Raw genomic sequence first — 16277 nt, 5'->3', positions numbered from 1 at the left:
CTTGAAATAAATGGTTGATGTAAAGAAGAGCTGTGCTAGATGGTCAAAAAGAAGTGGTTTCACCTCTAGGAATAAAAAAAAAAAAGATTATTCAAAATCCTTTCAATCTTAGTACATTGAATTAAATGACTCCAAATTTTCATAATACATACCAGAGAAGCTACTAAAAGGAATCCAGCTCACAAGCTGAAGGAACTGTGACCGACAACAAAGGCCATCCCAGAGAGGAAGGCTCTTATACAGGAATGCTTCACAGGAATAAAACCCCTCCTGTAACACAAGTGAATAGTAAATCCTTATATGGAACTCTTCAGTCATAAAATTACACTCTAAACAACCAGTTTATTTTGTGTTATAGTTGCTTCACTCTTAGACTAATTTTTTTGTCATGAATATAATAAAAGCCTTAGGTTAGGTGCCAGACTTCCTCAGAAAAAGGATGAGATGATTAGTATTTGCATACATTACCATCTTTATCAATATAGTTATCAAACACCATAAAAGTTCATCAATTGGAAAGAAGGTTAAAAGTTATAGAATTTTTTTTAAAAAATAAAATGTACTATCTTGGGATACATGCAGTAATTTGAACAGTCAATAAAATGTATACAATATTATGTAATAGGGCTAGAATTTCATTAGAGGCCATAGACCAAATCCTAACTCTGGGCAGCTCCATCTTTAGAGGCTCAAATGTCTAGGTTGCTTATATTTCCACCAGAGTGAGGATCTGGGACTTCCCTTTTTCCCTTTGTCACCTAAGCTTTTCACAGTGACATGCACCAGGACTCTATCCTCAGACCTTCTTTTCATGACATGAATTCTCTGTACAATCTCATCCATATCATAGCTAAAGCCACTTTTAACATGAGGGTTCCTAAATCTGTATCTCTAGCCCAAATCTCATTCCTGAGCTCTAGACTCATCATTTTACTGTGTACTGGATATTACCGCTTTGATGTCCTATTAGGACTCTCTTAAGTGAAACATCTTTCCTTCCAAGCCTGCTCCTACTATATTTCTTTTCTCAGTGAATGCCATCCATCTTCCCAAGTAGGAAACGTAAACATCAACCTAAATTGCTATACTCACTACCATCATCTGCACCCAGCTTCCAATTAAATGGTTTCACACCAAATCCCTAAAACTTGGGTTGGGTGTGATGGCTCACACCTGTAATCTCAGCACTTTGGGACGCCAAGGCAGAAGAAACGCTTAAGCCCAGGAGCTTGAGACCAGCCTGGGCAACGTGGTAAATCCCCGTTTTTATTAAAAAAAAAAAAAAATACAACAAACAAACAAAATATAGCCAGGAGTGGTGGTGCACACCTGTAGTCCTAACTACTAACTAGACTGAGCGGGGAGGATCAATTGAGCCCAGGAGGTCAAGGCTGCAGTAAGCCATGATTGTGCCAGTACACTCCAGCCTGGGCAACAGAACAAGACCTTGTCTCAAAAAAAAACAAAAAAACAAAGAATTATTCCACAAACATTTATCAATCAAGCTGAACATCTATACATGAAGAAAAGTTAGACATGGTTTCTGCCTGCTGGGAGCTCATAATGAGTGGAAAAAATGGATGCTAAAAGTGTCACGATAGAGGCAAGCACAGGGAGCCATGGGAGCACATAGAACGAGGAGCTAACCCACACTGGGCAATAAGTGAAGGTTTCTTGATGGTGCTGATACCTAAGCTGCAGCTTAAAATACAACTCAGGGTTACCCAGACCAAATAGTCCATTGGCTGGAACATATTTGGTGCTCAAAAAATGTTTGTTGATTATAAGGATATAAGTAGTGACCCTATGAAATTTACATTACTGGCTAATTCAATTAACTGAATACATTTAATTACATCTTCAGTTTGTTCTCTTAAATTACAGGCTTTCCCCTTTTATTTGCATAATACAACATATTCTTTCTTTAAATCTAACAGTGCAAAGATAAAAGTCCAACTCAGTTTTATCTATAATGAGCTTCAAACTGAACAAATATTATTTACAAAAGATGTCAGATACTAAAAAAAAAGGTTTTTTGTTGTTGTTTTTGAGACAGGATCTCACTCTGTGATCCAGGCTGCAGTGCAGTGGCACAATTATGGCTCACTGCAGCCTTGACCTCCTGAGCTCAAGTGATCCTCCCACCTAATCCTCCTGAGTAGCTGGGACTACAGATGCATGCCACCATGCCTGGCTAATTTTTGTATTCTTTGTAGAGATGGGGTTTTGCTGTGTTGCCCAAGCTGGTCTTGAACTCTTGGGCTCAAGTGATCCACCTGCCTTGGCCTCCAAAGTGCTGAGATTACAGGTGTGAGCCACTGCAGCCAGGCAAGAAAAAGTTTTCAATGGATATCTAAATAAATTTTAGTAAAGAGTGGTGGAGAGTGGAAGAAGCAAGTGAAATCTTACTTGTAAGAAGCACTCTGCCCTGATGATAGTATCCAGGAAGTTGGTAAATTCTTTTCCATGTTCATAATTATTCACCTTATACCAAATACATTCTAGAGCAGAAACAGTAAATATAAGCATCTAGTTGTACCACAATAAAAAAGTGCACAAAACATAATTATCACTAAAGTGACAAGTGACAAAGTAAAAAAGCCATAAGTCTCATACATCCTAGCTAACTCATGATGCAGACTGGAACAGATACATGGAGATGATAGTGAGATATTCCTCAACAACTTAGTAATATAGGGAAAAGTTTATAGTGTAAATATAGGGAAAAGGTTATAGAAATGGAGAGAATTCACATATAACGAATATGATAAGCTTTATATCACATAGCAATCAATCGAAGAAAGTATAAACATCTGAATTAAAAGTTTTAGAATACCCTAAACTTCAATTAGAGTAGGCTGGGTATAATGTAAGAGTGACAGAAATTTAGTAGGTGGAAATCTAATAACCTATATCATATTCTTCAGAGCAGAAGAAGGAGAATTGGACTGGAACCAACTAAAAGCAACTTTAACCACCAGAAGAATCAGGAGTTGCTTATCCAGTATCCAGTAAAGAAACACTCAAATTTGGTCAAAAGAAATACTCTCTCTAGAGAAATATACCTGCCCCTCCCCACCGCCCCCCACCATTGGAGGAATGAAATGCTCAGGCTTTACTATGGCCGGATGAAAGACTTCTCACTGCCCTTTCCTTTAATTCTATAATTAAGAAATCTTCTAATGACAAATTTGACTCCCATATATGCTGACAGCAGAGAGGGGATATTCTGGTTGGCAGATATGAGCATTTTGTTTACCAGAAATAATTAATTTTATAATAAGCTGACATTCTGGCTTATACATTTGTCTCTTTTGAGTTTCGTTACCATTAACGGGATGACTCTGGGGCCCTAACAGCAAGTTACTGAATATACAAAAATGAAGAATCCTTGGATTGTGATAGTCATCAAAGTGGAGCCACCCAGTGAGTTTTGGTGGCCATCCAGCAGTGTTTCCTTAACAAAATCCCTCCACCTTCTTACTGCCTTAAAATTACAACAGGCCGGGCGCGGTGGCTCAAGCCTGTAATCCCAGCACTTTGGGAGGCCGAGACGGGCGGATCACGAGGTCAGGAGATCGAGACCATCCTGGCTAACACGGTGAAACCCCACCTCTACTAAAAAATACAAAAAACTAGCCGGGCGAAGTGGCGGGCGCCTGTGGTCCCAGCTACTCGGGAGGCTGAGGCAGGAGAATGGTGTGAACCCGGGAGGCGGAGCTTGCAGTGAGCTGAGATCCGGCCACCGCACTCCAGCCTGGGCGACAGAGCCAGACTCAGTCTCAAAAAAAAAAAAAATAAATAAAATAAAATAAAATTACAACAACAGAAACATTCATGCTCTAAATATAAGATTACCACAGACATAATTACAGCATATGAAGACTCCTGTTGTCTAGAATTTGGCACCCTTATAAAAGAAACCCATTTCTTAACTGTCTTGGTTCATCCTCACTCAATTCTTACCTTCTTGTAATGTTTGACTCAACCAGTAATAAAATCTCAGCAAGACTGGCTCATCTCTGACACAGTTAATATAGTGAAGCAGCAGAGAGTTGTTTAGCACTGAGCCCATCTGAGAAGGCAGCTGCAATGACAGAACAACCGATCAACAGTTAAGTATCTGAAAAGTGGCTAAGGGAATCGTCATATAGAAAATATATAACAAAAATAGGCTGGGCATGGTGGCTCATGTCTATAATCCCAAAATTTTGGGAGGCTGAGGCAGGAGGGTCACTTGGGCCCAGGAGTTTGAGGTCAGATTGAGCAACATATTTTTAAAATAATTTTTTTGTTTGTTTGTTCTGAGATGGAGTCTCACTCTGTCACCCAGGCTGGAGAGCAGTTGCGCCATCTCAGCTCACTGCAACCTCTGCCTCCCAGGTTCAAGCGATTCTCGTGCCTCAGCCTCCTGAGTAGCTGGAACCACAGGCATGCACCACCAAGCCAGGCTAATTTTTTTTTTTTTTTTGAGATGGACTTTCGCTCTTGTTGCCCAGGCTGGAGTGCAATGGCGTGATCTCGGCTCACTGCAACCTCCGCCTCCCGGGTTCAAGTGATTCTCCTGCTCAGCCTCCGAAATGGCTGGGATTACAGGCATGCACCACCACGCCCAGCTAAATTTGTATTTTTAGTACAGGTGGGGTTTCTCCAGGTTGGTCAGACTGGTCTCGAACTCCTGACCTCAGGTGATCTGCCTGCCTCAGTCTCCCAAAGTGCTGGGATTACAGGTATGAGCCACCGCACCCAGCCCAATTTTTGTATTTTTAATAGAGATGGGGTTTCACCATTTTGGCCAGGCTGGTCTCGAACTCCTGACCTCAAGTGATCTGCCCACCTCGGCCTCCCAAAGTGCTAGGATTACTGGCGTGAGCCACCATGCCCAGCCTGATATAAATTGTTTTAAAAATTAGCCAGGCATGGTGATGCACATCTATAGTCCTAGCTACTTGGAAGGTTGAGGTGGGAGGATCACATAAGCCCAGGAGTTCAAGGTAACAGTGAGCCAAGATCACGCCACTGCCTGGGTGACAGAGTAAGACCCTATCTCAAAAAAAAAAAAAAAAGGCTATGAAATTCAAATAGAAAATGCAAAGAAGCACATGGTCCAGTCACATACCTCTAAGCAATGGATATTCTGTAAAAGTTGGGGGAAGCTTTTAAGTTGTTCTAGTGGAAATGATCCACTTCTATTCAGACAATCAGAAAGACTCATCTCTTTTTTTCCACATTCTTTAGTGTAGCTACTGGAATTGAGCACTGGTATAATTGAGAGAGAATTCCACTTCTGAAGAAAGATAATAAAACAATCTATCAATGGACTAAACAGACTACAAACCATAAATATAAAAGCAGTTGTTAAGGTGTTTCAATTAAAGGAATCTGAATATGGCTTACACAGAATCCTGGGTAACTGACATGTACTTAAATATCTATAATCTCCTCTAAGATCTGAATGGTTATTACTTGGATTTAATAAAAGAAAGTAATGCAAGTTGTTTCAGCTTTAGATACTTACTCTTTTTAGAGGACGAACATTAGCTGGACCCAACATCAACTTCAGAGGTTCTGGAGAAGGTCCCCGGTTTCTTTGCTTCACGGCAAGCAGAGCCATCTTCCACAGATTCTCTGAATTCTTAAAATATATCTATAAATTTGGATATAAAGTACAAGAGAGTAGGTACCCATAAATTGGAGCAACATAAAGTCTAAAACTCCTCGTTATTGAAAACATATTATGAAATCCTTTACACTCATACAAATGCACTTATTTTTTTTTTTCTGATTAGTAATCTATTAAATACACCAAATGGGATCAACACGAAGTGCCAATCCCTAAAAAAAACTTTCCCCAAACAGTATTTTAGTTGAAATCGGTAAGTTAACTTTACCAAAAATAACATATTTCAATCTCAATATGATTTCTCTCTCCTTAATCCCTTACCTTCTTCCTTACAGGCAAAGATACAGAAATCAGAGCAGGAGCAAAGAACTTATACAGCGACAACAAAGCCTGGAGATGAGGCTGCATTCCCTGAAATAAAATAAGTTTTCCATTTTCAATTCTGTGACTATTAAGAAACTGAGGAAACAAATGCCAATAAGAAGGAAAAAAGTATATTCAGACCATAATTTCACTATGAGATATAGCTATAGGAAGATGCTATCAAAAATCAAGGAATGAGTAACCAGACATTTAAGTCAACCACCATAAAACAACTCTCTCCAAACTGTGATCTTCTCTCTTACGACCTTTTCCAACTTTACTTCTTCCTTGTATTTTCTCTCTTCTCTTCCTATACCTTAGGCTGACCAGTCATGCTTACTAGCATAGCATAGCTTATTCTCACTGGTAGCATACTCAGGACTCAAAGTTTACTCATCTTTGATTTAGACCTCAAGGAGATAGGACCAAAAGAGAAGCTAATACCTGATTATTATAATTATTGGAAAATTATCTAGGAAACTACAATTGGTATGCCATAATCACGCAGCTTTGATATAACTGAAACAAGTTTTAACAAAAGCACTAATTTCACAATGAAAGAAGGGATTACTGCTAGATACCTGTTTTATACATCTAGCTATCCAGAGAAAGCATACCACTAAAATGAATTCTAAGGAAGTAACCAAATTGTTTTATTATGCTAAAATGTTATTGAATCGAGTACTGTACAAAGTAAGGCAGCAAACGAGGCTTAGAAATACAATATTTCCATTTTATAACAGCTTCTTGAAATTAAATGTATTAAAAAACCAAAATGACCCAGTTTATCTATGTTGAAAATATCTCCTAACCTCTGTACACCCATTAGTAATGAGTATCAGAGTGTTTGTTTTGAGCTAGAATGCTTTTTAGAGAATACTTAGTTGTGCTGAGGCCTTTAGAACTTATAGTCTAGTTAATTAAAACTATCTTTTTTGTTAAAAAGTTAATACTAAAAGAGGGAAGGGGGAGATTTCCAGTTAAAAATGGCATATTGAACATATGATTAACTCTGGGCTCTCCCAAAGCCCCATTTAAAAGACAGTGAAAGAATGAAAAAGGTGGCTGGGCGCAGTAGCTCATGCCTGTAATCCTAGCACTTTGGAAGGCCAAAGTGGGTGTATCACTTAAGGTCAGAAGTTTGAGACCAGTCTGGCCAACATGGTGAAACCCCATCTCTACTAAAAATACAAAAATTAGGCCGGGTGTGACGGTGCACACCTGTAGTCCTAGCTAGTCGGGAAGCTAAGGCAGGAGAATGGCTTGAACCTGGGAGGCAGAGGTAGCAGGGAGCTGAGATCGCGTCACTGCACTCCAGCCTAGTGACGGAGTGAGACTCCATCTCCAAAAAAATAAATTAATTAATTAAATAAGAATGAAAAAGGATAAAGCAAACTACAAGTTCAAAGAGAACAAGAGAGGAGACAACAGCATATAAGAAATCTAAATAAGATTTTGGAATCTAGAATGAAGATGGCCAAATAGAAACCAAGTTAGCAGAATAGATAAAATGAAATCTAAGGTGTAAACAGAAAAAGCCTCAAAAAAATCAGATTCTTGCTTGACAACTCCCAGAAAGGATCATGAGTTGAGGGACCAGATACCTCTAAAAAGTGGGGATGCAAGAGGGCCAGAAAACAGGAGTATTGCATGAAAGGCTATATAAGAAGCAGTTAGAATCCCAAATTCCTTCACTATACTGGCAAAACATTAGGGCTTTACTCTCTGAAAATGAAGCTGGACTTGGATACCAGGCACAGCCAAGGGAGGATACCAAGACCATTTCTCACTGCTTTCTAGTGCTCAGGTCTCAGAGTACCAGTAGCTAGGTTTATACCCTGTGATGATGTATTACCCCATTCTAACACCGCTATAAAGAACTGCCCGAGACTGGGTCATTTATAAAGGAAAGAGATTTAACTGACTCACAGTTCCGCATGGCTAGGGTGGCCTCAGGAAACTTACAATCATGGCGGAAGGAGAAGCAAACACATCCTTCTTCACATGATGGCAGGAAGGAAAAGAATTAGAGCTGGGCAAAGGGGGAAGCCCCTCATAAAACCATCAGATCTTGTGAGAACTCACTATCACAAGAATAGCATGGGGGAACCGCCCTCATGATTCAATTACCTCCCATCGGGTCCCTCCCATGACATGTGGGGACTATGGGAATTATAATTCAAGATGAGATTTGGGTGGAGACACAGCCAAACCATATCAGATGGTTAATTTTAAGTTTTGATTTGGCTGGTCCACAGGCTGCCTAGATATTTGGAGAAGCATTATTTTGGGTGTTTCCGTGAGGGTTTTTTGGATATGATTAACATTTAAATCAGTAGACTTTGAGTAAAGCAAATTGACTGCCCTCTGCAATGTGGATAGGTGTCATCCAATCAGTTGATGGCCTGAATAGAAGAGGTCCTAAAAGAAGAAGAAAATGTCCAACAGACTGCCTTCAGACTTTATCTGCAACAGCAGTTCTTCCTGGTTCTATAGTAGACTGCCACTTAACTCAAACTGGAACATCAGCTCTCCTAGGTCTCCAGCCTGCTGGCCCATCCTGTAGATTTTGGACTTACCAGCCACCATAATCAAATGAGCCAATTCCCTATAATATTATAAATACACACACACACACACACACACACACACACACATATACACTTGATTCTCTACGTACAACTATGCAACCCCATAAGACAGGAAACAGGAGAATTCTGCTTTGAGAATATTAACATAGTCATCTGGGAGGATCCTCAACAAAACATCAAGATCCTACAATGAACAAGTCCTGCTCATACACGCAAGTTTCCAATCATCATGTTACTGTTTTACTTTTAAATATGAACAATTAAGCTTTACCAAGCATTGGTGAGCAGTGGTTCACACCTGTAATCCCAGCACTTTGGGAGGCCAAGGCGGGAAAATTGCTTGAGCCCAAGAGTTTGAGACCAGCATGGGTGACACAGAAAGACCCTGTCTCTACAAAAAATTTAAAAATCAGTCAGGTCTGGTGGTGCATGCCTGTAGTCCCAGGTACTCTAGAGGCTGAGGAGGGAGGATCACTTGAGCCCAGGAATTCACGGTGTCAGTGAGCCATGATCATGCCACTGCACTTCAGCCTGGGTGCAAAGTGAGACCCCCGTCTCTAAAAAAAAATTAAAATAAAATTTAAATGTAAAAAGTACCATGAAAGACCAAACAATCTAAAAACAGAAACTATGAGGAAACAGAGACAAAGCTTGAAACAGAAAAAAACCACAGCCCAAAGTGTATACACACAGGCTCATGCCTGGTAGAGGGAGAACCAACCCTTAGGATGAGACCTAATTCCCCCTTCTTGTTCTAAAGATTGCTCTGGACAGGGCCTAGTGTATATAGGAAAATGCCCCACTTCCTACCATTCATGCCTGCCACCAGAAAGACAACTTTTGTGGTTTTGTTTCCTTCATAGATGGGAGTTATGGAGCATGGATGGGGATAGACGGGATATATGCCTTGGCAGGTATCAGAAATTCACACATCCGATGTATTTCCTCACATATGTTGACTATGCCTGTTACTATCATGCATGTTAGGTTACATATGAACATGGTTATGCCTTCTTGGTTTGATATTGTTGGACTTACCCAAATTCATCAAAATTCAGCTAACCAAAACAATGTTATGTATGCATCTTTATAAATGGGTACTTATTGATAATGGAATAACTTAGTGATGTACTGTATAGAGTGGTAGTAATGAAACCACACATTTAGTGTCTCCGTTATAAATTTTTAGACAATCATCTCATAAATCATTTTTTAACTTGAACATACACTGTGTTTCAGCTCATACAAATCAGCAAGACCTTTTTTTTTGGAGATAGAGTCTCGCCCCGTTGCCCAGGCTGGCATGATCTCAGCTCACTGCAACCTCCACCTCCCGGGTTCAAACAATTCTCCTGCCTCAGCCTCCCAAGTAGCTGTGATTACAGGTGCCCACCATCACGCCCAGCTATTTTTTGTATTTTTAGTGGAGACGGGGTTTCACCATGTTGGCCAAGATGATCTCGAACTCTTGACCTTGTGATCTGCCCGCCTAGCCTCCCAAAGTGCTGGGATTACAGGTGTGAGCCACCACACCCGGGTACTAAGATCTTTTATTATGGTAAGAATTGTCTTATTCCATTGAAACGTTTTGCTGTAACATGGGAAAAGGTATATCTTTTTCATAATTTCTATTAATGTAAAATAAAATTCAAAATGGACAAAAATATTACCAATAATATCTTCAGAGAACTGAGAAAAAATAATTGTACCCATGGAACTAAAACAGAAGGCTATAAAAAAAGAATAATCATTGAACTGCACTAAGAGGAGACCTCACATTGCAGAAGCACAAATGTGTTCTGTGTTTGTGTCTTTCATTCAATAAATGCCTATAGGTAGGCCATGAAGGCTCCAGTTAGGCATGGCCACTATTACTTCCTATTGTTTCATATCCAAAGCTTCACAGACTTCTGTGACCTGGCAGGTAAAGTGGAAATAACAATGCAAGAGAGCTGTAAGGACCAGAGATAACAGTCAGAGAATATACTGAAGTTTAAGCTTCCAGAAGATAATGTCTTAAAATGCTTTCCTAGGCCAGACTCAGCAGCTCACACCTGTAATCCCAGCACTTTGGGAGGCCAAGGCAGATGGATAACCTGAGATCAGGAGTTTGAGACCAGCCTGGCGAACATGATGAGACCACCGTCTCTACTAAAAATACACAAATTAGCCTGGCGTGGTGGTGTGCGCCTGTAGTCCCAGCTACTCAGGAGGCTGAGGCAGGAGAACTGCTTGAACCCAGGAGGCAGAGGTTGCAGTGAGCTGAGATCGCACCACTGCACTCCAGCCTGGGCAACAGAGCAAGACTCCATCTCAAAAAAAAAAAAAAAAAAAAAAAAAAAAAAGCTTTCCTAGATCACATCCATACAAAATATAAATTCATTTATGACCACTCCCTAACACTTACTGTTACAGCCATACCAACCCAGCTCCCTAAACAATGTTTGCTGTTTGACATCTCCATGTCTTTGCTCATGCTGTTCCCTCTGGGAGGAATGCCCTTCTCTCCCTTCTTTGCCTACTTAAATCCTATTCATCCCTGAAAAATTATCTCAAGCAGGGCGGGTGCAGTGGTTCATGCCTGTAATCCCTGCACTTTGGGAGGCTGAGACAGGTGGGTCACATGAGGTCAAGAGTTCGAGACCAGCCTGGCCAACATGATGAAACCCTGTCTCTACTAAAAATACAAAAAATTAGCTGGGCATGGTGGCGGGCACCTGTAATCTCAGCTACTCAGGAGGCTTAGGCAGGAGAATTGCTTGAACCCAGGAGGTGGAGGTTGTAGTGAGCTTACGCCCGACTGCAGTCCAGCCTGGGCAACAAGAGTGAAACTCCATCTATAAAATAAAAATAAAATAAAATAATTCTCTCAAGCATCACCACTCCTCCTTGACCCCAAGTCTGATTCCGATTTTTCATTTTGTTGACTGAGCTCCCCAGAAAATAAGTTCCTTAAAGATACTGAGTTATAGGCCAGGTGCGGTGGCTTACACCTGTAATCCCAGCACCTTGGGAGGCTGAGGCAGATGGATCACTGAGGCCAGGAGTTTCAGACCAGCCTGGCCAACATGCGGAAACCCTGTCTCTACCAAAAAATACAAAAGTTAGCCGGGTGTGGTGACGCGTGCCTATAATCCCAGCTACTCGGGAGGGTGAGGCAGGAGAATCGCTTGAACCTGGGAGGCAGAGGTTGCAATGAGCCGAGATCGTGCCACTGCACTCTAGTCTGGGCAACAGAGTGAGACCCTGTCTTTAAAAAAAAAAAAAAAAAAAGATCCAGTTATTTGATTTTGTATTCCCAATGCCTGGCTCAGTACCTGGTACATAGTACATTGGCAGGTCTTAGGTCTTTTCAGTACTCACCATTTTGGCCTGAAGATCAAGCAGTTTTCTCACACGAAATGGTTTGACTAGAAAACATAAAGGAAAGAGGTACCATGCATTTGGATTCAGAATAAAAAGAAATCGGTTATATTTAACCACCATGCAGTTCATACAGTTTCTTCTTATAACATATCAAGAAAATAAATACCCTGTTCAGTTACGCCATTGAGCAGATGCTCTTAAAGTACTAAAAAGCAATTTCCACAAAATGACTTCTGTCATATAACTAATGCTAATAGTTATTTTAACTTTATAAAGGCCAATACAAATGCTAATTCCACAATGTGCAATACAACTGTAATGAAAATACTCACCATTCTCTTTTTTGGTAAGTAAATATAACAAATGGCAAACATAAGGGCACTGTTAAAACATAAAAAAAAAATTAAGAGAAATGATAATATGTCTTGAACAGAGGGGCAACACATTTTCCTCAAATGTCAATCTTACACTGATTAAGTAAAAAACCTTCAGGACTTCACTGAACAATAGTTTTACGAAGAGTCTCTTTTTCCTACTATATAGTGATAAAAAAAACAATAGTTTTAATCAGCATCTCATTAGGTCATTTTTTAGGTATTTTTGGAATGTAAAGATATTGCAGACAATTTGAAAAACAGAATTACCTATCATCCTTCTACCATCTATCCTATCCATCTATTTGTATAAATTCATACAAATATTGAAAGGAATGCATGAATTTTTGTTATTCCTTTCAATATTTTTATGTATGTATGTATTGTTAGTTGGTGGAGACAAGGTCTCACTATGTTGCGCAGGCTGGTCTCTAACTCCTGGTCTCAAGTGATCCTCCTGATTCAAAGTACTAGGATTATAGGCATGAGCCACTGTACCTGGCCCATACTTATTAAGACATAAACTTGAAACTTTTATCCTGATTTCCTATTTCAAACCATTTTCCCATGTTGTTTATTCTTCAAAATTATCATTTTCAATGATGCTTCATATTCCAGTCAGTATATATACAAGAATTTAGTTAACAGCTTAGTCTTCAGTTTGGCAAATAGCATGCACTCAATTTGCTAATTAAATTATTGAATGACTGATTCCCTTCTACCATTTCATTTTCAGTGTCCATCTGTTGAGGTCTTACTCTAGATCAGGGGTCAGGAAACCATGGTCTACCTGTTTTTGTAAATAAAGTTTTACTGGGACACAGCCACATTCATTAATTTATTATTGTCCACAGTTGCTTGCACACCACACCAGCAGACTTGAATAGTTGTGACAGAGACAATATGGCCTTCATGCTCAGAATATGTATTATCTATCCCTTTAAGAAAAGGTTTGCCAACACCTTCTCTAAATAACAGGAAAGTGAAAAAATAAAGTATTTAATAGTACTAGAGAAAGCAACAAGAGCAAAGACTTTCTTTAAACAAAAATTTGTATTTTTGTAGTCATGACTCTAAACTTTAAAGTCTAAACTACAGCATATTCCATATTGCCTCTTCTGTACTTAGAAATGGTTTGAGAAAGAATCTAAACATATTTTTAATAAGCATGAATTTAGATATGGATTTTTTTTTTTTTTTTTTTTTTTTTTGAGACGGAGTTTCACTCTTGTTGCCCAGGTTGGAGCACAATGGCATGATCTCGGCTCACTGCAACCTCCGCCTCCCGGGTTCAAGCGATTCTCCTACCTCAGCCTCCCGAGTAGCTGGGATTACAGGCATGCACCACCACGCCCGGCTAAGTTGGTATTTTTAGTTGAGACAGGGTTTCTCCACGTTGTTCAGGATGGTTTCAAACTCCCGACCTCAGGTGATCTACCCGCCTTGGCCTCCCAAAGTGCTGGGATTACAGGTGTGAGCTACCATGCCTGGCTGGACTCTTTTTTTAAAAGAAAGAATACATGTTATGACCATGTCTGCCATATGCTACCCAGAGAATAGCAATTTTCAGTATAAAAAATGTGTTACCTCATACGCTTAAGGATATGAACTATTAGCAACACTATCATGTTGAATATGAAATGAGTGTTACACAATCACTTGCCCTAGACTCCAGCATTATAGGAAATCTGACATTCTCTTTTAATCACATGTAGAAAGGAAAAACTCATATATATTAATTATTTTAAAATTGCCTGTCAAATATTTAGGTTGGTGCAAAAGTAATTGCAGTTTTTGCTATTTCAATGGCAAGTACTTTAATAAGTACTTGGGTTATAAAAGGCTTAGTCCCTGCCTGGAAGAACTCAGTCCATTGAGCTATTAGAGGAAAGGAGAAAGCATATCTTCTTATTTCCTATTCTTTACAAAGTATGTTTAAATACAGAATTCATTTGTATTGCAATTTGGTCAGTTTATGAACAGAAACAATATGAGGTTAAGAGAGATGTCAAAGGTTAAGAGAGAGACAATGACGTACCACTTGTCATTCAACCACACCTGTGCACCACAAGACATGCAGCAGGGATAAGCATCCTGCATCCTTACTTTCTATCGACACTTCCAAGGTTACCACTCTTTCACCCTTGTATAGAAAAAGACCTCCTCTGAGACTTAGTTCACCCAACTTTACTACCTCTACCTTACCTATACCTTGTCAGCTCACTACTAACCTAGTACCTTCCCCAAAATTCCATGAGGATTTGGGCATCTCACTCAGTTTTCAGCTCTAACTCTAATCCCAATATCATGCCAGACGACTTTAATGTCCCTATCAACAAATCACCGTAGTCTTAGAGTTTACTGACCTCAATTCCAATGACCTGATAACCATCTATAGAAATATTGTGTATTAGATTCGCCGAATGACCCTGACTGCTTTCCTGCCAACTTAGCAATGTTTTTGACATCATATCCAGCGGTTGAAGCATGTTTCAGAGCTGGCATGAAAGCAAGAATCTGCAGTTCCCAAAAACAAAGTGAAAGTAGAAACACTAAATATTAAACAAGCTTTCTCACCAATATTTCTTGCCAAACCTTAAAAACTTTGAACTTACGACTTTAATAGCTACAACGGGAGGCAGGGGTAGGGTGGGCAGAGGATAAAGCTTAGGACCCACCCAATGTGTAGATTATGCAGAGGATCTATTATAATAAAAAACTGGAACCCCCAAGAGCTACACACTAAGTGTATGGTTGTGAAATTAAAACCCCACTGTGTTGAACAGGACAGCAAGTAAACTTGCTTGTCTTGACCTTGGGAATGGGTGAAAGGAAAATAAAACCTTTCCCAAGAATTTGTAACCACAAGCCAGCTCAAAAAATGTCTGCAGTTTGGCCAGGCATGGTGGCTCATGCCTGTAATCCCAACACTTTGGGAGACCAAGGCAGGCAGATTACCTGAGGTCAAGAGTTCGAGACCAGCCTGACCAGCATGGATAAACCCCGTCTCTACTAAAAATACAAAATTAGCCGGGCATGGGGGTGCATGCCTGTAATCCTAGCTACTCAGGAGGCTGAGGCAGGAGAATCGCTTAAACCCAGGAGGCAGAGGTTGCAGTGAGCCAAGATCGCGCCATCGCACTCCAGCCTGGGCAACAAGAGCAAAACTCTGTCTCAAAAAAAAAAAAAAAAAAAAAATTATATATCTATATCTATATCTATATATATCTGCAGTTTGAATTTACACAAATGGGATGGCCTAGAAAACCTAAAGAGAATAACTTAAAGTGGCTCTAGCTTAGTTGTAACTCCCAGGTAAATCATATATCTTGTATCCAGGGACTTGTATCTAGAATACAGAAAGAACTCTTACAACCCTATAGGATAATGAACAACCCAATTTAAAAGTGGGCAAAGGATCCTAACAGACATTTCTCCAGGGAGGGTATACAAATGGTCAATAAGCACATGAAAAGATGCTCAATATCATTAGTTATCAGGGAAATGCAAATCAAAACCACAATGAAAGACTACTTTACACCTACTAGCATAGCTATAATCAAGTCAGATAAAATAGCCAGTATTGGTGAGGATGCGATGAAATTTGAACCCTGTTATAGATTGCTGGAGGGAATGAAAAATGGTACAGCCACTGTGGAAAAGAGTTTGGCGATTCCTCAAAAAGCTAAACATAGAATTGCCATATGATACAGTAATTTTTTTCTTAGGTATACACTCAAAGAAACTGAAAAAGCAGGAACCTGAACAGATATTTATATACCAATATTCAACACAGCATCATTCACAATAGCCAAAAGGTGGGAACAACTCAAATGTCCAACAACAGATGAATGGATAAACAAAATGAGATATAGTCATCCCTTGTTATCAGCAGGGGATTGGTTCCAGGACTTCCCTCACCGCCACCGTATCAAACTCTACAGATTCTCAAGTTCGTTA

General features: G+C 39.8%; 1 protein-coding gene across 2 annotated transcripts in view; it reads right to left on the bottom strand.

The window, feature by feature from the left end:
- CENPI (centromere protein I) overlaps nucleotides 1-16277 on the bottom strand; it is a 68214-nt gene that overhangs the window by 33013 nt on the left and 18924 nt on the right. For both annotated transcript variants that reach the window (XM_025372650.1, XM_025372649.1), the window contains 9 exons: nucleotides 12276-12324; nucleotides 11941-11987; nucleotides 5945-6034; nucleotides 5519-5647; nucleotides 5120-5287; nucleotides 3967-4087; nucleotides 2410-2501; nucleotides 153-270; nucleotides 1-65 (listed from right to left, as the gene is read on the bottom strand). In XM_025372650.1, the coding sequence (XP_025228435.1) occupies nucleotides 1-65; nucleotides 153-270; nucleotides 2410-2501; nucleotides 3967-4087; nucleotides 5120-5287; nucleotides 5519-5647; nucleotides 5945-6034; nucleotides 11941-11987; nucleotides 12276-12324 (879 nt within the window). The remainder of the gene's footprint in view (nucleotides 66-152; nucleotides 271-2409; nucleotides 2502-3966; nucleotides 4088-5119; nucleotides 5288-5518; nucleotides 5648-5944; nucleotides 6035-11940; nucleotides 11988-12275; nucleotides 12325-16277) is intronic.

Source organism: Theropithecus gelada, chromosome X (assembly GCF_003255815.1).
Source record: "Theropithecus gelada isolate Dixy chromosome X, Tgel_1.0, whole genome shotgun sequence".
Classification (NCBI taxonomy): domain Eukaryota; kingdom Metazoa; phylum Chordata; class Mammalia; order Primates; family Cercopithecidae; genus Theropithecus; species Theropithecus gelada.
This window is presented reverse-complemented; position numbering and strand designations above follow the sequence as displayed.